The following is a 24,075-nucleotide window of genomic DNA, read 5'->3' on the forward strand; positions in this document are numbered from 1 at the left end:
AAAAATGATATATTTAGTTCACTTTTTAGTGGTGGAGATGTGATAAATGTGCAAGTCTATGGTAATTCCATTTCGTGATGTTGATTTGAGTGTTCCTAGTATTTACATATTCTCTTGAAGGTGACGTATAATATTATTTATATCCTTGGGCTAATTACCTGTCTGGTATTTTCTAATTTCGGCGATATTGTCGGGAATGCGGGATGTTTGTGTTAAATATAGACGACTATGATACCGTGGCTACCTTGATTGTGCTTCTGAGCTTCAAAATACTTGAGGACAAGCATTGTCTAGGTGTAGGGGGATTTGATAGAGCAATTATTTGGCACATTTTACACTGTTATTTTGTCCTAATTTTGGCTACTTACCGTGCAAAGTATTGTGATGTTGCTCATATTTCATATTTGTATGAATTGTAGGTGATTGGTGTAAAAAGTGTTTTCACGAGGCAAATTTTCAGAAGACTCTCTATTTCATGGCGTGCCCATACCAGAAACTGAAGAGTTACACCTAAAAGCCGGACCGCGGGACTGACAAAACAAGTGGAACATCAGGAAACCAAAAGTGGCCCACGTGGACCAGACACATGGGATTAAAACCCCAAAAGAGAAAAGCTTTGAAGAGGACTTTTTTGGGTGGACTTCTCCTGCGGCGGTTACTGGACATTGGCTTTGGTTTTCAAATATAGTATCAGATGTTTGCTTTTTTTTTGTTTTTTGTAGCATCAGACGCTTTTTCCCTTTTTTCTTCTCTTCAGTAGCAATTAGAATAGGCCAGACGTCTTTTTCCTTTTGACTTTTAACCCTTGCTCTGGACAATTCTGGTAATTAATTATATTTTAGCAAAAGGTTAGCCTTTTGCTTTGTAATTGCGCTCCAAAACGAAGGCGAAGTCAGGGTCTTCTCTGTTGTTTCTTCAATTAATTCACCTTCCCCAACTCTTCGGTAATTAATTGAATGAATTCAATTAAATCACGTGGGATTGACACGATGAGAAGCGGTTAATTTTCTCCTCTACCTAAACGTTGATGCGAGGGCGTAGTCCATAATATATGTGAGATCTAATCGAATCTTCATTATTTCTTTCAATTTGTTGCTATTCATGCGTTTCCTGAATTAATTGTTCATGGATATTTTATTAATTGAATATCAACGGGCGGATTTTTGATTTAATCTAATAGCCTACTGTCACATTAACTAAATTGAATCCGTAATTGTTCGTTTAGTTGATACCTAGTGGCAACCACCATAATTGGTTTTATGTTGGGGAAACGTAAGATCTGATTTAAATAAACCCTCTTAGCGTGTTTATTGGTCAGGGTTGGGTTCTTCTAGCTTTAATACAACTGAATAATTAAATTCCTACGGTCGTACCTAGGGTTGTTTTCTGGTTAGAGAAGCAGTCAATGATCGTACCTTAAGAACTTGTTGATAGTTATAACCAACCTAGTGATTGATGAATAAAATATCTTTGCATCGATGATCATTTAATTGGACCGTGTCTGAGCAGTTGATCCTTTGGGTAGAATTTTATTAATTGCTACTTTTAGTAACTTGTGCTTTGAGAATTAGTTTTGAATTTAGTTTGCTTTATTTTTATTCTTATTTTTTATTTGCCTCCCATTAAAAATCCCCCAATTTTGTTCTATTGACTTTGAAAGAAACAATTTCCTACCCGTTCCCTGTGGATTCGACCCTACTCACCGCTATACACAAAATTTATATTTTTCTTGAGTAGGTAATTATTATTGCACAGGTTCGACACCTGTCACCAATCATGTATATAAAACTTCTGAAACTAGATGACACTCCCGACACTTGTAAACGGACTGTTTGTCCATTCAACTATCGATACTTGCAAATAAACTGAAGAAGATTTATCGAAGGGATAAAAACCAAAGGGAAAAAATAATAGGGAGGGTAAACTGATTATTTTTCATGCTTCCTCGTTTTCCACAAAAAGAAAAAATAATCTCATACGCGGCTCTGGATCAGGTTGGCTCCCGAACAAGAAAATCAGCGACAAGAATAGGGTTGAACGATTATATAATATTCAGAATCTAAAAAAAAGAAAATATTCAGAAGCTAAGACAGCCAAAAGCAAATATCTTTCTTAACAGTTTTGAAGAGTCTAGCCTAGGAAAGCCAATGCATTAAGTTTGGTGCTGACACAATGACTTTTAATGTCACGGATGTCTACATAAGTTCAAAATGTTGCTCGAAAAATATTGATGAGATTTTAGATGACTAGATAATTGTGCAGAAAACAGGTATATTGCATACGCCTAGGATTTATGGTGGAAGGAGAAGAGCGAAGAAACGTATTCGCACAGGCACAATCAAATCTTGGAAAGCATTGACAACTTATAATATGTTACATATTACATAGTCAGTAAAATTGATATTTTTCGAAGTTAAATTGCAATTAGTTTATCAATTCAGATCATTGGCTGCTTTATCTACACTGTTTCATCCAGAGATATAGAGCTACGTAGGACAATTCTTTTGTAGCTATCGTAGTGTTAGGAAATTGGCTTGATATCTCTATATCTCTGGAGCCATGTATCCTAATGTTGCTCTCACAGCAATCAGACTGAAGTGTGATTTTATGTCAAAAAGGAACATTTGCATGCTGCAGCCTTGATGCAAGTATTCATCCCTCGAGCTACACCCATGGTGATCTCGATGGCTTTATTCCAACTTATTGGATTTCCATCTAGACCGTTGGAGGAAATGAAATTTTATAGCAATCCATTGGGCATGTAATCATAGACGAGTGCACGGTTTGAGGCAGTAACACAAAATCTCACTAATCGCATCGCAATAATGTGGTGAATTTTCCCGATAGTTGCAACCTCGTTGATGAATTCTTGACCATTAGCTTTGGACTTGCTCAATATCTTGATTGCTACTAGTCGACCACTGCACAATTTTCCTCTGTATACACAACCATAACCACCTACTCCTAACTTTTCCTTAAAATTGTTAGTCATCTTCTTGATTTGTTGGTAGGAGTGCCTGATAGGGATCAAGTTGTTGCGACTTTGGAGATACTCTTCTATACCGTCATACATCGATAAATGCCTCCGTTGGCACTTATAGGTGACAAGTATCTTGGATTCTGCTTGCTTGAAGATAAATGCTCCACATTCCAACTGATAGACTTTCTACGAAATATAAAGAAAGAGTAACGTCTAGACTACAGACTTTAGATTGGACTTGGTGGACTCCAAGGATGGAGGATTATAACGGAAAACAGGAGATTAAGACAGGATAAGACAATAACTTCACTTTGGCCTTGTTTCCTGCGGGGTAAAGTTGCAAAAGTTAGCCGCTTACTATGTGGGGTTAAAAACAAAATATTACTAAATCCATTACCAAAACTGAACATCATCTTTTGGGGAGTTGAGGCCACAATTACAAATTAGTGGGGTTAAAAAAAAAAGAAAGTTTATTAAGCTACCATACTCAAAAGAAGCTCAAACGGTCTCCGAAAGGTTTCGTCCATAGAAATAATGGATCATGCAAGCAAACTGGAGAAGGTTTATCATATACAATTAAACATCGTGATTTAAGAGGCTCAAAATGGACAGCATCTATGACAAAAAAGAATACTAAAAGCTGAGATATATAAATATTGGATGGTACATTGAGAGTTGTGGTTTATTATGAGATGCAATATGACTTGTTGGTCAAATCAAGGCAAGGGATTTGCCCTGAATAACCACCAAGGGAAAATAAAAAGGAGTAAATTCAATATTTATGCTTCCTCAGTTTTCAGATAAAGAAAGTAAAAACTCATACACTGCTCTGAATCAGCTTGACTGGAAAGGTCACAAAATAAAGTAACCAAAAAAATACAATTTTGACAGTTTTGACCAGCCTAACGTGAAAAAGCCCACTGAATTTAGGCAGGCAACGGCACGAATGAAAGAATATTGTGACTTTTAGTTAGCGACGGAGTTACAATTTCTTGAGGGTGGGCAGTACCCCACCTCAAACTTTGAGAGATTTTTTCTTTTTTTTTTAGCTTAAAAAGTTTGTAAATTTTTTAAGTTAATCTCCATGTGTTCCCCTAAAATATTTGAAATTATCTTTCTTATATACTTTACTCCCATAAAATTTTAAAATTTTCTTACATGCATTGCTTCCCTAAGCAAGTTAAAATTTACAAGTCCTATGTTTCACAAGAACGTGGGATCTAGTCAAGATATATATATATATATATATATATACATTGATGTAAATCCGAATTTTTTTTAAACCGTTTCCAAACCCTTTACTGCTATATTATAATACTTTATAGACATTCTTTGATCGTAAATTATTAGTACTACATTTCACATGGCAATAATAATTGACCCTTCTAACTTTGAAGTCATGACTCTGCCATTATTTATAGTCACATATATATCTATGCAAGTTCAAAATGTTACGAGCTATATATATATTACATGACTAGATGATTGTATAGCAAACAGGGACATTGTCTAGGCTGTGACATTGACATTTAGATCATTAAGCTGCATCATCTTACTCTGTTTCTTCAAGAGATACAGACTCACCTGTTGACTCTTCGCAAGTACTACTATAGCTATTGCTCTGCACCAGCCGAGGGGAATAAAACAGAGGTTTTGGTGGCAACCGCAAGGCTGTGAGATCACCCTGTAGCATTTCCACCACTTCTCTCATTGAAGGCCGATCATCTGGCGTCATCTGTATACACCACAATGCAATCAAAATTAATTTTCTTGCAGTTCTGTTTTCATCTTCAGTTGCATCTTCAATTTCCAGGTTCTCTCCTTGGTCAAATTTGTCATATATCCATGAAGGGAAGTGCATTTGGCTTGAATGCCCAGCATGTGCATTAAGGTTTCTCCTCCTTCCTACCAACTCCATAAGTAGCATTCCGAAGCTATATACATCAGCCTTGGATGAGACTTTTCCAACCCTTTTGTAGAACAATTCTGGAGCCATGTATCCTAATGTTCCTCTCACAGCAGTTAGACTTACAGTATTATTTTGAACAGGATGTAATTTAGCTAGTCCAAAGTCAGAAACCTTTGGCGTGAAATTCTCATCAAGTAAGATGTTGTGTGGCTTTATGTCAAAATGCAAAATTTGCATGCTGCAGCCTTGATGCAAGTATTCAATCCCTCGAGCTACACCCATGGCGATCTCGGTTGCCTTCTTCCAACTTAATGGATTTCCATCCAGACGTTCGGAGAAAATGAACTTTTCTAGGGATCCATTAGGCATGTAATCGTAGACAAGTGCATGCTTTGAGGCAGTTACACAAAACCCCACTAATCGCACCACATTAACGTGGTGAATTCTTCCAAGAGCTGCAACCTCATTGATGAATTCTTGGCCATTAGCTTTGGACTTGCTCAACATCTTGATTGCTACTAGTTCACCACTACGCAATGTTCCTTTGTATACACAACCATAACCACCTTCTCCTAACTTTTCTTTGAAGGTGTTGGTCATCTTCTTGATTTGTTTATAGGAGTACCTGATAGGGATTAAGTTGTTGCGACTTTGGAGATACTCTTCTATAGCATCATATACCGATAAATGCCTTCGTTGGCACTTGTAGATGAGAAATGCAAGCAAGAGTATAATGCCAATAAATGCTCTTGGTAGAATAATTAATGAAAGCTGTAATGGAGTCAAAGACGAAGCAGACAACGTATAACTTAATTACGCGGTTTACAGTATTTAGGGGGCGTTTGGTAAGAGGGTATCGGATTCGGAGAATGGAATGAACCCCATAAATGGTGTTTGGTTCACTGGAATGGGAATTGAAATCTTGGAATGATTTCTAAAAATTTGGCGTTTCTCCATTCCCAAGTATTTGGTGGGTTTTGTCCGATTCCCAAGTTTGATTCCAAGAAACAAATCCAATTACATATTATAATTATACAATGATATAATTAATATTTATATATATTATATATATTATATATTATAATATATACATATATTATAATATATTATAATTATAATATTAGTACATTATATAAATATATATTATAATTATTTAGTTAAATATAATTATATTTATATAATATATATTATAAATTTATTAATATTATATAATATTATATTTATAATATATATGTATATTTATAAATGCATATTATATGTGCATATGATTATAATATACACATGTATATAATATTAATAAATTATATAATTATATTTATATTTATATTTATTATTTTAAATGCAATAATATATAATAATTACTATATCTAATATTAATATGCATTATACTTATATAAAATATGAGTACAATTCATATTTATATATTATATAATTATAATTATGTATTTATTTTATAGCGTTTGTATAATTATAATTAATTATATATATAATATTTAATTTAATTAGTTACAAACTTATAATAATGATGTTATTGTATTATATAATTATATATTATAATTATTTAGTTAAATATAATTATACTTATATAATATATATTATTAATTTATTAATACTATATAATATTATATTTATAATATATATGTATATTTATAAATGTATATTATATGTGCATATAATTATAATATATACATGTATGTAATATTAATAAGTTATATAATTATAATAATAATTATTTTAAATATAATAATATATAATAATAACTATATATAATATGTAATATATATTATATTTATATAAAATATTAGCATAATTAATATTTGTATATATTATATAATTATATAATTATATATTTACATTTAATTATATATATAATATTTAATTTAATTAGTTACAAACTTATAATGATAATATTATTATCTAAATTTACTAATACATTTATACTAATATATTTAATTAGTGAAAATTTCTTATATCACATTTACAAAGAGCCAATAACTATTATTTACGATGGAATTTATAATATATTTATTATATTCCATTCCGAAAGAGTCGACGAACCAAACATCAACTATAATAATGATACACATTCTAGGTACTTGAACCAAACAAATGTATTGGAATGAATGACCTCATTCCCAAACCCAAGATATCCGATTCCGAATCCGAATCCGATTCCGATGTGCGAACCAAACGCCACCTTAATTCATTCATCAAGGAAAAGTTTGAAAGCTTACATAGCAATTCGCCTGCCATCATGCCCATAATTTTTACGAAACATAAAGAAAGAGTAACGTCTAGACTCTAGACTCTAGATTGGAGGTGGACTCTAGAGTAATTTCACTTTGGCCTTTTTTCCTGCCGGGTAGAGTTGCAAAAGTTAGCCCCTTACTATGCTTCTTCGTCGACAGTGAGTTATAAGTGGGGTTAAAAACAAAATATTCCTAAATCCATTACCAAATCTGAACATCATCTTTTGGTGAGTTGAGGCCGCAATTACAAATTAGTGGGGTTAAAAAAAAAGAAATTTTATTAAGCTACCATACTCAAAAGAAACTCAAACGGACTCCGAAAGGTTTCGTCCATAGAAATAATGGATCATGCTAGCAAACTGGAGAAGGTTTATCATTGATGGGAGGTACTAGGTTTCAAATAACTGCAACACGCAGCGAAAAACCTCCCCAATTCGTTAGAGCAGATTAGGAGCATTAAGCAAGACAAAAAATCCAGCAACTAAAGGAAGATAAATCAACCCACAAACACAAAAAAAAAAAAAAAAAAATCACAAGAAGACACAAGAATTTTTACATGCAAAACCTCTCTAATGTGAAGAAGAAAAACCACGAGACTCTTGAACTTACCACAAATTACTCCATCATCACCAATTAAAAGTAGAGTACAACTTTCAGCAAGTACAAAATTGAGATATGGTCTTAAACAATCAACAAAGTCACCAAATCCCAAATAAAGAACAAAAGCTGTGAAAAACTTGACAAGAAAACAGCAGCAGTCCGAAATTTAGAACTAAAGATTGAACCATTGAAATCAGATCTTCACCATTCAGAACGTAGAACTGGATGTCCTCTACCTTCGGTTAAAATTCAGGCCAATCAAATGTTGTTTGCTATGTCATTCCGTCAATTTACCATAACTGCTCAAACCAGAAACTTGCTGAAATTTCTTTGCCTTAATGGGCCTAGACAATTAGCCATTAATTTTGGACTTTTTGACATGAGTTGAGTGCCCAAAAACCCAACAAATCTCCCCCCTCCCGACTATGTGGAGGAACTTGCCATCCTGATAAGTGGGCAACATAATCCAAACTTTCATTTTGGCAATGACTTGGTCATCATATCAGTACCATTGTCATCCATATGTATCTTCTCAAGTTCTATCAACTTTTCATCCAACACATCAATATGTTTAGATTTAGAATGAAAAGTTGGATGCTTTCCAAGATGAATTGCACTTTGATTGTCACAAAACAACCTATATCTCTCTTGAGGGCAACCAAGTTCCCTTAGAAACTTCTTCAACCATAGCAACTCCTTGCATGCTTCGGTAGCTGCAATAAATTCGGCTTCAATGGTTGACAATGCAACACATTTTTGCAATCTAGATTGCCAAGAACTGCTCCCCCTGCACAAGTAATCAAGTAACTCAAAATAGACTTTGTTGTATCAATGTCTCCAGCCATATCAGTATCAGTATAACTAGTGAGGACTAATTTTCCACTTCCAAGATAAAGTTTCAAATCTGAAGTACCACGGAGATATCTTCAAATCCTTTTCACGGCATTCCAATGTTCTCTCCTAGGTTTTGAGAGAAATTGGCTCACGGTACTGACTGCATGAGCTATGTCAGGCCTTGTACACACCACCGCATATATAAGACTGCCAACCCACAGATGAATAAAGAACCTTTTTCATATATTCCTTGTCTTCTTCAATAAAGAGACATTGTGAGATGCTCAACTTCATATGCATTGCAAAAGGAGTGCTAACAGGTTTAGCCTTCTTTATTTGAAACCTTTGAAGCACCTTTTCAATGTACCTTTCCTGTGATAACCAAAGTTGCCTTACGTTCCTGTTTTCTTATGTTCCTGTCTCGCAAAATTCTTACACCAAGAATTTGCTTTGCTAGTCCTAAGTTTTTCATAGCAAAAGACTTGCTCAACTCCAGCTTCAATTTAGTAATTCTAGAAGCACTTTGACCAACGATAAGCATATCATCAACATAGAGCAGCAAAATAATAAAATCATCATGTGAGAACCCTTGTACAAACACACAATGATCAAAAGTGGTTTTCTTTTAGCCTTGCTGTTGCATAACAGACTCAAACTTCCTATACCATTGTCTCGGAGCTTGTTTTCCCAATATCATCAATGGTTTGATTTTCAAGAAACACAACATCATGGTTTCTTATAAGTTTCTTCACAATTGGATCATACAGTTTGTAACCAAACTCATTTTGGCCATAGCCAACAAAGATGCATGGTCTACTTTTTGCATGTAACTTTGACCTCTCATCTTTTGGAACATGAACATAAGCTTTGCAAGCGAAGACTCTCAAATGATCATACGAGATGTTTTTACTAGTCCAAACATTTTTTGGAAAATCACCCTGCAAAGCAACAGTTAGAGTCATATTAATAATATGAACAATAGTATACAAAGCCTCACCCCAAAAGGACTTTGGCGGTTTCGACTCTATAAGTGCGTATCTAACTCTTTCCATCAATGTTTTGTTCATTCTCTCAGCCAAACCATTTAGCTGAGGCGTCTTCTATTGCCTAATTCCCTATTGCTTACAATAATTTTTAAATGGTTCCCGATACTTACCCCTATTATCTATCTGGATGCATTTCAACTTTCTTCCAGTTTACCTTTCGACCAAAGCTTGAAATTCTTTAAACTTACCAAACACTTGATCTTTTGTTTTCAAGGTATAAACTCATAGTTTCTTGGAATGATCATCAATAAAAGTAACAAAATAAGATGCACCCCCAAAAATTTGTACTTTCAAAGGATCAAAAACATTTGAATGCACCAAATCTACCAAATTGCATATTTAGCGAGAAGAATGAGTCTTGAAGGATACTCGATATTGTTTTCCTGCAAGACAATGAGAACACTTTTCCGAACTTGCATTATTCACACCCGGAAGAGCATTATTCCTCACCAAAGTCTCAAGTCCCTTTGCACTAATGTGACTCAACCTCTTGTGCAATAACTCAGGTGAATTTTGCTTCTTTACCAAATTCACAGTGTCTCCCGAAATTGAAGCTTGCTACAAATGCAAATTTGTCTTTAATTTCTTACCTCAAGTTATAACCAGAGACCCTTTACTGAGCTTCCATTTACCATCGCCAAAGTTATTGCCAAAGCCATCATCATCAAGTTTTCCTATAGAAATTAGATTCAAGCGAATATCTGAAGCATGTTTGACATCCTTGAGTAGTAGTGTAAAACCACTGCTCATCTTCAAACAAATATCACACAGATCAACTACCTTGAATACATCATTATTACCCATTCTCAGGGAACCAAACTCTTCTGCAGTATAGGTAGCAAAGAAATCTCTCCTGGAAGTGACATGGACTGCAGCACTAGTGTCAGTCACCCAACTAGTATTAGAAGAAACTAGATTAGTGATACTGTCATAAAAAACGATAACAAAATCTCCATTTGTGGTGCTGGCAACACGATCAGCACTACCATCTTCAGACTTTCTTGCACCATTGCTCTTATTTTCATTCTTCCGCTTGAAACAATTCTTTTGGATGTGACCTTTCTTGTGATAATAATAACATTCAACATTCTTGTACCGTGACTTGGATTTGCTTCTACTCCTGCATTTGTCATTACCTCTGTTCTTCTGTCCCCCGTCTATTCTGCAACCAAAATCTCGATCTATGAAGATGAACTTTGAGTTTTTCCTCTCACCTCTTCATTGAAAATTTCACTTCTAGCATAGTCCATGGTCATCACACCATTAGGGACAGAATTGGTATGTGAGACACAAAAAGTCTCCCATGAATCAGGCAAAGTATTTAGCAACCACAGTCCAAGAATCTCATCATCAAAGTTTACTCCAACATTAGACAGCTGATCTAACAAACCTTGAAACTCATTCACATGGTTAGAGATAAGAGTGTTTTCCTTGTATCTCAACTGCATCAGCTGTTTGAGTAAAAACAATTTATTGTTACCAGTCTTGAAAGCATAGACTTGTTCAAGTTTATTCCACAATGTTCTGCCATGTGTCTCATTGGCAATATGATTGAGAATATTATCTTCCACCCATTGTCTGATATAACCACACACCTATTGATGCTCAAAATCATATTCTTCATCAGATTTGGATTCTGCCTTTTCCGTATCAAACATAGGTTGGTGCATACTTTTCACAAATAAAAGGTCGTTCATCTTACCTTTCCATTTGTGATAATTCAACCCATTCAACAATATCATCTTGCTTGTATTAACCTCCATAATTCTAACAAATCAAAACAAACTCTGATACCACTCTGATAGGAGGTACCGGGTTTCAAATGACCACAACATGCAGCGAAAAATCTCCCCAATTCGTTAGAGCAGATTAGGAGCGTTAAGTAAGACAAAAAATCCAGCAACTAATGGAAGATAAATCAACGCACAAACACAAAAAGAAAAAAATCACAAGAAGACACAAGAATTTTTACGTGAAAAGCCTCTCCAATGTGAAGAGGAAAAACCACGAGACTCTTGAACTCACCACAAATTACTCCATTATCACCAATTAAAAGTAGAGTACAACTTTCAACAAGTATACAATTGAGATATGGTCTTAAACAATCAACAAAATCACCAAATCGCAAATAAAGAATAAAAGCTGTGAAAATTTTATCAGAAAACAGCAGCAATCCGAAATTTATAACTAAAGATTGAATCGTTGAAATCCGATCTTCACCGTTCACAACATAGAATTGATGTCCTCTACCTTCAGTTAAAATTTCAGGCCAATTAGACGTCATTTTCTATGTCAATACATCAATTTATCACAACTGCTCAAACCAGAAATTTGTTGAAATTTCTCTACAGAATTTTGTGTGTTTTTCCCCATTTTTCCGCTACGGGAATAAACCAAATTCGACCTATAAATAGGTAGGACAACTCCTAATGGGCCTAGACAATTACCCATTAATTTTGGACTTTTACACATGAGTTGGGAGCCAAAAACCCAACAATCATATACAATTAAACATCGTGATTTAAGAGGCTCCAAATGGACAGTATCTAAGACAAAAAGAAATACTAAAAGCTGAGATATATAAATATTGGATGGTACATTGAGAATTGTGGTTTATTATGAGATGCAATGTGATTTGTTGGCCAAATCAAGGCAAGGGATTTGCCCTGAATAACCACGAAGGGGAAATAATAGTGAGTAAATTCAATATTTATGCTTCCTCAGTTTTCAGATAAAGTAGTAAAAACTCATACACAGCTCTAAATCAGCTTGACGGGAAAGGTCACAAAATAAAGTAACCAAAAAAAAAAAAAACAATTTTGACAGTTTTGACCAGCCTAACGTGTAAAAGCCCACTGAATTAAGTTAGGCAACGGCACGAATGAAAGACTATTGTGACTTTTAGATAGTGGCAGAGTTACAAATTCTTGGGGATGGGCAGTACCCCACCTCAACTTTGAGAGATTTTGTTTTTGTTTTTTTTTTATTGTAGAGGTTTGTAAATGTTTTATGTTAATTTCCATGCGTTCCCCTAAAATATTTGAAATTCTCTTTCTTATCTACTTTACTCCCATAAAATTTTTAAAATTTTCTTACATGCATTGCTTCCCTAAGCAGTTTAAAATTTACAAGTCCTATGTTTCACAAGAACGTGGGATCTAGTCAAGATATATAAATTGATGTAAATCCGAAATTTTTTTTTAACGTTTCCAAACCCTTTACTGCTATATTATAATACTATATAGACATTCTCTGATCGTAAATTATTAGTACTACATTTCACATGGCAATAATAATTGACCCTTCTAACTTTAGAGTCCTGACTCTGCCATTATTTGTAGTCAAATATATATCTATGTAAGTTCAAAATGTTACGAGCTATATATATTACATGACTAGATGATTGCATAGCAAACAGGGACATTGTATAGGCAGTGACATTGACATTTATAAATTTAGATCATTAAGCTGCATCATCTTACTCTGTTTCTTCAAGAGACACAGACTCACCTGTTGACTCTTCGCAAGTACTACTATAGCTATTGCTCTGCACCAGCCGAGGGGAATCCGGAGGATAAAACAGAGGTTTTGGTGGCAACTGCAAGGCTGTGAGATCACCTTGTAGCATTTCCACAACTTCTCTCATTGAAGGCCGATCATCTGGCATCATCTGTATACCCCACAATGCAATCAAAATTAATTTTCTTGCAGTTCTGTTTTCATCTTCAGTTGCATCTTCAATTTCCAGGTTCTCTCCTTGGTCAAATCTGTCATATATCCATGAAGGGAAGTACATTTGGCTTGAATGCTCAGCATGTGCATTAAGGTTTCTCCTCCTTCCTACCAACTCCATAAGTAACATTCCGAAGCTATATACATCAGCCTTGGATGAGACTTTTCCAACCCTTTTGTAGAACAATTCTGGAGCCATGTATCCTAATGTTCCTCTCACAGCACTTAGAATTACAGTATTATTTTGAACAGGATGTAATTTAGCTAGTCCAAAGTCAGAAACCTTTGGCGTGAAGTTTTCATCAAGTAAGATGTTGTGTGGCTTTATGTCAAAATGCAAAATTTGCATGCTGCAGCCGTGATGCAAGTATTCAATCCCTCGAGCTACACCCATGGCGATCTCGGTTGCCTTCTTCCAACTTAATGGATTTCCATCTAGACGTTCGGAGAAAATGAACTTTTCTAGGGATCCATTAGGCATGTAATCGTAGACGAGTGCATGCTTTGAGGCAGTTACACAAAACCCCACTAATCGCACCACATTAACGTGGTGAATTCTTCCAAGAGCTGCAACCTCATTGATAAATTCTTGGCCATTAGCTTTGGACTTGCTCAACATCTTGATTGCCACTAGTTTGCCACTCCGCAATTTTCCTTTGTATACACAACCATAACCACCTTCTCCTAACTTTTCTTTGAAGTTGTTGGTCATATTCTTGATTTGTTTATAGGAGTATCTGATGGGGATCAAGTTGTTGCGACTTTGGAGAAACTCTTCTATAGTATCATATACCGATAAATGCCTTCGTTGGCACTTATAGATGAGAAATGCAACTAGTAATATAGCACCAATAATTGCTCTTGCTCCAATGGCAAGTACTGCAATAGGGTCAACATGAAGAAGCTTACAATAATGAAGTACAGTTATAACTTATTTAATGCATTACAGTTCGAGAGCTTACCTACGAACGGGCCCAGACCACTAATGTATACTGCTAAACATTCTGCAACAAAAAGATATCATGATTTGCGTAAATCAAGTTTCCTTACAACATTACATGGAAGCCTGAGATTATATTGTAATCTTCCCACTCTGATCTTTTAATGGTTAAAGAAAAGAAAAAGTTTGAATTCCGAATTTGCATTAATTGTAACTTTGCTTAGTACCAACAATCGTAAGATAAAGGATATTATATATGTATGCCTGCGTTTTGCAATTTTCTATGTCCACAAAAGTTTGAGACGGGGTTCAGTTTTTTTAACATACTCTTACTTGTTTGTTTTTGGTGTATCTACAAATGTACCCAACATTTTTATAAAATTACCACATATCATAGTATTCAAATTCCCGGGCAAACTTATAAAATTAGCTCCCGGGCAAGCTTATAAAATTAGTTGCTATGGAAATTTCCAATTTTTAAGGGTAAATTATTAATACCCCCATAGTTTCATCTATTACCACATAATCCCCTAATGTTTCAAAATATTCAATTCATCTCCCATGATTTCATGTAAACTAGAAATTGAACGAAAAATGGTCTTTATAAGGTCATTAGTTAAAATGCCAACAATGCCCTTACTTAAATGTTAAATCAAACGATGACTTAACTACCTTCTATTAAATCATGGGAAAATTAGGTGGATAAATGTAAAAATTATAGGGATATAAAGTGGATATTTACGCAAATTATAGGAGAGTTAAATGGATATTATGATTTTATCATATGCACTTTTAAAGTATGTGTGGTCTAATCGTCATAACTGATTATGCATTCTGTCCATTTTCCATTTTTACATAAAATTACATGGGTTATATGGCTATTTTGAAACCTTGGAAAGATCATCTAGCATTATGCAAAACTATAGGGGGTTATATTTAATTTATCCAATCTTTTAATGGCCTGCTTTCATAGTCTTTCATAGTCTGTGCAAAGGAAGACAAATAATTAGTTACTTTCCATTGCCAACTATTTGCCACGAACTCAAGTTGGAATATAAATCAGTTTGAATGAAATTCAGGAGCTCAGAACAAATCAAAGGATGCACTTACTGAAAATTGACCCCTCGCATATGTTCATATAACCCCATTTAAGCTCAAAACCAGATGCCATGGCGTCATGGATGTCCTGGAAAGAAAGGTTGACATTCAGAGAGTGCTGAAACCGTGAAGTAATGATTTTGTGGATGGTACATGTCTCTTCGATATCAGATGCCACCAGATCCGAAGATTTACTGACCACTACATAACTGTAATTGCTCTGATAAGCAATTTCCTGATTGGAAAATTCCCTGGCGGTTAAACAAGGAGAGGTGTCTACATACATAGAAGAATGGACTGGTCTCTTACAAGTCACAAAAATCAATTGAAAAGCGTCAGAACCAGGGCCTAGAGGACTATAAGAAAAGTCAAGAATTGAGTAAAGTGGAACGGTGGAGCAGTTGTTCTTCACAACCCCAGGATCCATAATACGAATCGATTTTGAATGCATGATCTGCCTGATGCTTTCTTCGGCTACATAATATTTGTTGGAGTTGGGTCCTAAGTACAGAACTGTGCGGTTGTGCTCGCAAGAGAGTCGAACATCAGACTCACCGCAGCTTTTAAAGTCAACGCCCTCAACTTGAAAAGGGCAACCGACATTAATGCGGATTTTCCCGCATATGAATTGGTGCTCACATTTGGGACCTTTCTCAAGGTTCGGAGAAGCTAAAAAAACAAAGATGAGGGCCAAGCAAACGGCAAACATGAGGACCAAGCAAACTGCAACGATACTCTTCAAACCCAGCATGGTGTCTGTTTGCAATGGTCAGAAGGACAAAGGAAAAGATAAATGAAGTTCTTAAGCACACTTTGACATTATTATTTCTTTGATTACATTTCTAAATTTAAATATTTGTTTATTCGTTAAGACGCTTCTATTTGCTTGCAGGATCTATCTTCACAATACTCACATTAGTAATGATTGTCTTGTTTGAATGACTTTAGAACAGGTAGTCATTCAATAGACGAAAAAAAAATATATTGAATAAAGCAAGTATTAATTTTGTATATATCGAGAATGTATACATGACAGGATGTCGAGTCTGTACAATAATAATAATAATAACCTAAATACCACTAAAAGCAGTCAATAATTAATCCTAAGTACTGGAGCAGGGATTCTAGGTGTGCAATGGGTTACTTGATTCACCTTGTTCCCGAAGAGTTTGCTTAATCCGATATATCAGAATTAATTAATTGACAAAAATTACTGAATAGTAGACAGTGGCAAGTAGGGTCGTCTCCTCAGGGACTGGGGATATTTGTCTACTTTAAATTCCAATTGGTAAGGGGGGATTTCATCGGAATGAAACTAAAAACAATTAAACAATTCAACTAAAAATGAATAATTAACTAGCACGAATATAGCAGGAATTAAATCAAGAATAAATAAATTCTAGCCAAGGATACAACTACTCCGACACAGTCCATTTATCCGATCATTGATGCAAGAGATGTTCACTTAATTTATTAATAGGCTAGTTATAGTCGCCGATGAACTCTAACGACCAATTTTTCCTTAATTTATTGATAACCAAGGTACGACCATTGATCCCCCCTAATCAGAAAATACTCCTAGGTACGACCGTAGGAATTATTTCCCAATTGCATTAATAACTAGAAAAACCTAACCCTAATCAATAACACGCTACGAGGGTTATTTAAATTAGATTGCACGTTCCCCTAATGTGTAAACACATCAGTTGCCACTAATATTAATCAATCAAACAATTACGGATTTAATTGACTAATTTGGCACGAGATTAATAAATCACATTGAACATCGGGCCCTTGACATCCAATTAATAAAATAATCCCATGAAAATTCAAGTAGATAACGTGCAAATATTAATAAATTAAGGAACGCGTGAAAACTAATTAGATCTCACAGATTTTCGGGACTGCGCCGTCGAGTTGATTCTTGACTAGATGGAAGGCTTAGCCATGCCGCATAAATAAATCTCTACGCAAATTAATTGATTGCAAAGGCATTGCGTTTTTTTACCAGAAAGCAAGGAATAAAAGATGTTTTTCCCGTTGGGGAATATTGTCGAACAGTTGGCATGTGCCTGACCAAGGGAAAGGAAAAGAAAAACTAAAACTAAGACTATCCTAAGAGCTAGTGATCAGAGCCGCCCCCGCCTCTGTACGTTTTTCTCCCTATATAGCCCCCAAAATGACTAAAGCTTCTTATCCCTTTATTCTCCGTGGTTCCCGCTGCATAAGTCAACCAAGAGTACCAAAGGGCCAGGCCCTACTCCATGCTTCTTCAACCAAAGAAACGGAAATCCATTTCTTTCCCCTTTATGGGCCAGGTCCATGGGACTTTTTTGAAGTCTCCCACTTATGGAGCAAGTCCCTCCTTTTTTTGTAGTTTTTTGCTCCAATCCATGAAATTAATTCCAGCTACCAAATATAAGTAGATATTAATAATTAAAACAATATTTGGCAGGAATAAAAGGAAAAATTAGTAATAAAATTGCTAGCAAATAATACCCTATCAATTCCCCCCACACTTGAATCATGCTTGCCCTCAAGCATGGGGACAATTCAACTCAACAATGGCTAACTCTCACGTTATCTATTGCCAGCTGTGCTTATACCAAAATCAAGATTTAGTGGCTAAGTATCAAGTCATATCTCTTCCGGATAGCTCCTAAGTTCATAGACCCGTCCAATTCATGGCTAACTCGCCTAGGAAATCCAAATGTTAACTAGCAACAGTCAGCAATTAAGTCAACTGGCAACCGAAATCTCAACATTGAGAACCAGGGATCGGCGGGCCAACATGATCATAGACTCACATATTTTCCACATCTGATCTTTCTTTTTTTTTCTTTTTTTTTTGTTTTTGTTTTTGTTTTTTTTTTATTGAACGAATAATGCTTAGTCCCAAGCTATTCAACTCTTTTGACGTGAATTCTGACATTTTTAGATGAAAGAACCCAGTTACTCAACTTTTCACAACTCCAGGACTACTTACTCATAGATATCGTCACTTTTTGACGCGAGAGTCGACACTTGCGGTGAAAACTCCCAGTTATTGGGTGATGACACTAGCGGAGTATAGCCAATGTTATTCTCAATAAAGTACCAAAATAGCAAACACTTAAAGATCATGGCCCACGTCATCTCCTAAACATGGAGGACCAAGGTCAACAGGAGACCAATCCATACAACAGTGCCAGCAAAATATTTACATTGCCTAAACAAGTTAACCATAAATTGCACCAAGTCATTAAACTCAAAATATTCACCAGGACAGCATGCTCTTACTTGCCACCGAAATTCAATTCATAGAGTAAACTACAACTAGCAATAGACGAGTGAGCTGCCAAAATATTCACCAAGATAACGGCAAGGGAAAAACACCCAAAAAGAACAAAGGAACAACACCTAAACTAAAAACAAAGGGAAAACACCTAAAAAGAACAAAGGAATGACACCTAAACTGAAAACAAAGGGAAAACACCCAAAAATCGAAAACTGGAAATACTAGCACCCAAACTGACCCCCCACACCGAAGTCACACATTGCCCTCAATGTGATAATGTAATAGCAAAAAGGAAGGAGAAGGGCAACGGTACTTCCCTGAAGTCGTCAAAACAGAGGTGGATCGGGCGCAAACTGAGGGGCAATTCCCGTATGTTGCATAAATGTTGCCAGATTCTGCGCCATGCTATGCAAGTTAATGCCAATGTGGGTCACGCGAGTCTCCAGTCGCTCAACTGTGTTCCGGAGTTGGAGCCAGTCGTTGGCCGTTGGGGTGGGAGGAGGCGGAGCGGAGGTCGACGGGCCGGGATCAGTGCTATCAGTGGAGGCTCAGGCAAAAGATGAACAAGGGGGAGCGTGAAGCGGTCCCGGGGGAACAACCTCCCAACCGTCGTCGCTCTCCCGAACTAAGCCCATCTTCTCTAAACACGGAATATCCAAGGGCTCCATTTGACAGGCTATATGCAAATCATGGTTAGAAATATCAAGTACATGCAAAATAATAGCCAAGTGAGTAATGTATGACCCAAAAATCAAAGGGCGCTTCTTTTTAGGCAAAATTGACTTGAACTGAGAAGCGAGCCAGCACCCAAGGTTAACCTTAACATTGTTGTGCATGCACCATATAAAGAAAAATTCGGCCTTAGATAGAATGCCCGAACTATCTCGCCTACCCGAGAAACTATAGGTCAAGAAGCGGTGGATATAACGAGACGTTGGATCCTTCAGATAAGAACCCTTAGATAGACGAGGGTCATAGTTATCCCTGTCTACGGACATCTCCTCCCAACTATGACGATAGAGGGAGAAAAAGGGTTGGACATAGTCACATGCACTCTTGGCATACTCACGAGACGCGGCATAGGCTGGATCAATAAAATCAGGGGCCAGATTGAAGTCAGTTGTGGAATGGTGGAACTCCTGATCCATTAAGCGAAAGCGGATAACATTAGGGATAGAAATTGTGTAACCAGTAGGGAGATCGAACTCAAATGTGGCATAGAACTTCCTAACTAACTCAACAAAGGCCGGACGGTCAATAATACGAGAATAGGGAAGCCACCCAATGGCCTCAATCAACTAGTCAAAACCAACTCGAATATTTAGAAGGCCCAAGGTGGCGGCATCCCGATAACGACAGGGAATAATCCGCCGTTCACAAGCAGCAGCATATCGCCGCTTGTCGGCTGCCCTAATGAAGTTCAAATTACCTCCAAAATGTGCAGGATCAAAGATATGGATGCCCCTTTGCCTCTCAAGACAAACCCTTCTCCCAGAGGAGGAAGGGTCGTGCGAGGGGTCAGAGGCGGGTATGGAGTGCTGGGGTGGAGGAAGCTGAGGAGTCCTAGACCTAGAAGAGGAAGACCGAGGTCTCACCATTGTGACGAAGAGGTCACTTAATCAACCAGAATTAGAATGCGCAAAAGATATGCACGAAAAAACCTCTAGGGAACCCAACCAGCACTATAACAGAAAGAAGCAATGTCAGCAAGCAAGTCCAAAGAGTACAACAGTTATGAGTAGTGCTAGTGTTTGAAACGATCACCAAATTTTAGCAATTAGACACACTACCACCCAAACAAGGCAAATGGAGACGACCTATGTCAACAAGCAAATGCAAACTGTCTCCAATTGGACAGTTAAGTACCCAATTCCACCTACTAAAATTAGCAAATGACTCAAGGGAATGGCACTCCAGTAACAGCAGTACAGAAGTGGGATGAAAACAACTCAATAAAGATGCCTAGGAGTCAATGAGGCAACCAATAACACAGGGGTGACAAATATTATATAAACCACCCTCACCAGTACCACTGGTGTAAGCACAGGGAAAAATTAAATCGAATAGCTAACCCAATCAACAAAATGCACACTTTAGGCACCCAAGGTCAAGACAAACGTCTCAACTAAGCAACAATTACAGGCAATAAGCAATGGTGATCCCCATGTAGTCAAACGTAAAATCAATTCAGCCCAACAATTCAATAAATATCAGAAAACACCCCCACATATAGCAACAATTAAACTCAATTCTGTCCAAAATAAACCGCAGAAAATGCCCAACGAAGTTAACTGTCAGAAATACCCTAAAAAACCAACCCTAAAATTGCAGGAGAAACCCCAAATAAATCAGCAGATGACAAATCAAGCAAATTACCCCAATTGCGAACCAATTCCATCAATTAGTGTCTAGAAATTGAGAAGGAGGAAGGGCAAACAATACCTCCACCTGTCAATTTTTTGACAGGTGGCGATGGTGCGCTGAAGAGGGCCGTGGGCAGGGGAGTAGCGGTAGCGCGGCGGTTGCACTTGGTGGTGCGCGAGGGAGCTCCTGACGGCGTGCGACCTGACCCAGAGCTGGTGGTGGTGACGCGTGCAGGCGGCGGACAATGTGCGGCGAGCTGGGGCGGCGGTGTTCGCGTAGGTGGAGCTTGCGCAAGGAGAAGGTCACGCGATGGCAGCGCGTTAGGGGTGGAGCGGGAAGAGCTGGCGGGCGGCGGTCGCACTTGGTGGTGCGTGCGAGCTCGTGCGTTGGCAGCATGCGGCTGTCGGCTGGTGTGGGCGGCTGTGGGTTGCGACTGGTGGAGTGGCGCGAGGAGGAAGAGGAGCTGCGTGGGTGAGCTGGAAGTGCGTTGGCGGCGCGCGAGGAGGAGAGGAGGAGCATGGGCGGCGGCGGCGGATGAACAAAGGAAAAGAAGGAAAAGGGGAAAAGCAGGGGAGCAGTGGAGAAGAAGAAGAAAAGGAAAGGGGAGAAAGAAAAGAAAGAAAGAAAGAAGAAAAAAAAAAAGAAAAAGTCTTTTTTTTTTTTCAAAACCTTGTTTCTTTATTTATCCGAATTTATATTGCAAAATTCTGAATTTTTTAACAGAAAACAAAACTTACGGTTGAGAAAGGGGAAATTATTTTTAAAAAAATTTTTTTTTTTGAAATTTTTATTAAAATTTTTTTGAAGGTTTAAAAAAAAATAATCTTTTCTTTTTTCTTTTAATAATAATAATTAATTAATTTTTTTTTTGAATTCATGTTTTGGGTCGTCAAACACCGCGTAAGCATGCCAAGATTACAAAAGGTTCTCTGACCTCAGGAGACACAAACACCGCATGGGCACGCCAAGATTGGTAAACATCCTCTGACTTCAAGAGACACAAACACCGCGTGGACAAGTCAAGACTGCACTTTCTGGTCACAGTGGAGGAAATGTTAATATTGATACTACCCAACGGGGAAACGACAAAATGAAAGAAATGAACAACTAAAAACAATAAAATCAATATTCGGGTTGCCTCCCAAAAGAGCGTCTTTCTTTAGTGTCTTTGGCTAAACATAGCCCATAATTTGCTTAAATTAAGGAAATCGGGTCCTACAAATGCATCGTCTCCACCCGTTCAACTGGAGCCCCTTCATAATACGGCTTGAGACGATGACCATTCACCACAAATTTTTTCTCCGTCCTAGAACTCTGGATCTCCACTGCACCATAATCAAAGACATTAGTTATAACGAAAGGATCGATCCAACGAGAACGCAACTTACCTGAAAATAACTTCAATTTCGAGTGGTACAATAGAACTTTTTGCCCACATTCAAATGTCTTCCTAGAGACCTACTGGTCATGAAATATCTTATTTTTCTCCTTATAAATCACAGCATTCTCGTAGGCTTCGTTGCGAATCTCCTCCAATTCCTGTAATTGCAACTTTCTTTGAATTCCGCCCTCCTCAATATCCATATTGCATTGCTTGACCGCCCAAAATGTTTTATACTCGAACTCGACGGGGAAGTGGCATGACTTCCCAAATACCAAACGATAAGGGGACATGTCGATTGGCGTCTTGTACGCCGTTCTATATGCCCATAAGGCATCTTCAAGTCTCATACTCCAATCCTTCCTATCGGATCGAACCATCTTTTCTAAAATTGACTTGATCTCTCGGTTCGATGCTTCCGCCTGACCATTTGTTTGAGGATGATAGGATGTAGATACCTTATGTAAGACGTCATACCTCCTGAAAGGCGCAGCAATCGTCTTGTTGCAGAAATGGGTACCCCGATCACTTACAATCGCTCGCGGATCCCAAAGCGGACAAAAATATTAGATTTGACAAATTCTGCAACCACTTTGGAATCATTAGCCCGGACGGGCTTTGCTTCCACCCATTTTGAAACATAGTCTATGGCAAGTAATATATATAGAAAACCATAAGACGAAGGAAAAGGGTCCATAAAATCAATACCCCAAACGTCAAAAATCTCAACAAAAATCATTGGAATTTGGGTCATCTGATCCCTCCGAGAAATATTATCTACTCGTTGACACTTATCACATAACTTACAAAATGAGTAGGCATCTTTGAAGAATGTCGGCCAATAGAATCCACTCTCTAGAATCTTACGAGCCGTCCTCTTTGATCCAAAGTGACCTCCACATGTAAAAGAGTGACAATAACCTAAAATGGATTGGAATTCATTTTCACTTACACATCTACGGATGATTTGGTCGGCACCACGCTTCCAGAGGTAAGGGTCATCCCAGATGTAAGACTTTGCATCACTCCTTAACTTGTCCCTTTTTGCCTTAGGCCATCCTGCAAGAAACTTGTCAGTGACTAGAAAATTAACAATATCTGCATACCAAGGCAAGGATAAATTAACAGAAAATAAATGCTCATCGGGGAAAGTTTCTCTCAATGGGATATCTTCTTCTACGACTTGCACTCGACTTAAGTGTTCTGCTACCAGATTTTTTGCCCCTTTCTTGTCTCTGATCTTCAGGTCAAACTCTTGAAGCAACAGTATCCATCTTATAAGTCGTGGTTTCGCCTCTTTCTTGGTTAACAGGTACCGCAATACTGCATGATCAGAAAAAATAATAACTTTAGCACCAAGTAAATAGGATCGAAATTTCTCTAAAGCAAAAATAACAGCTAAAAGCTCCTTTTCGATGGTCGAATAATTCAACTGAGCTCCGTTTAAGACTCGAGATGCGTAATAGATAGCATGGGCTGCTTTTCCCACTCTTTGACCCAGCACTGCGCCCACGGCATAATCGCTGGCATCGCACATGATCTCGAACGGTAGGTTCCAATCAGGAGGTTGGATAATAGGTGAGAAGGTCAATAACTCCTTCAACCTATCAAACGCCCCCTTACATGCTTTATCGAACTCGAAGGACACCTCCTTCTGCAAAAGTT

At 37.2% G+C, this 24,075-nt stretch overlaps 1 protein-coding gene and 1 pseudogene across 1 annotated transcript; both read right to left on the bottom strand.

The window, feature by feature from the left end:
* The window catches only part of LOC113774388, a 135,403-nt pseudogene that overhangs the window by 7,833 nt on the left and 103,495 nt on the right, over window positions 1-24,075 (bottom strand).
* On the bottom strand, window positions 12,922-14,212 carry LOC113773204 (rust resistance kinase Lr10-like). The gene has a single exon (XM_027317787.1). It carries the CDS (start codon window positions 14,060-14,062, stop codon window positions 13,097-13,099), a length of 966 nt encoding a protein of 321 aa, XP_027173588.1. The 5' UTR covers window positions 14,063-14,212; the 3' UTR covers window positions 12,922-13,096.

The sequence above is a fragment of the Coffea eugenioides genome, chromosome 6, assembly GCF_003713205.1.
Source record: "Coffea eugenioides isolate CCC68of chromosome 6, Ceug_1.0, whole genome shotgun sequence".
NCBI lineage: Eukaryota > Viridiplantae > Streptophyta > Magnoliopsida > Gentianales > Rubiaceae > Coffea > Coffea eugenioides.

Coding starts and splice junctions, on each gene's coding strand:
- LOC113773204 (XM_027317787.1), bottom strand. CDS start 14,062: ATGACCAACAACTTCAAAGAAAAGTTAGGAGAAGGTGGTTATGGTTGT.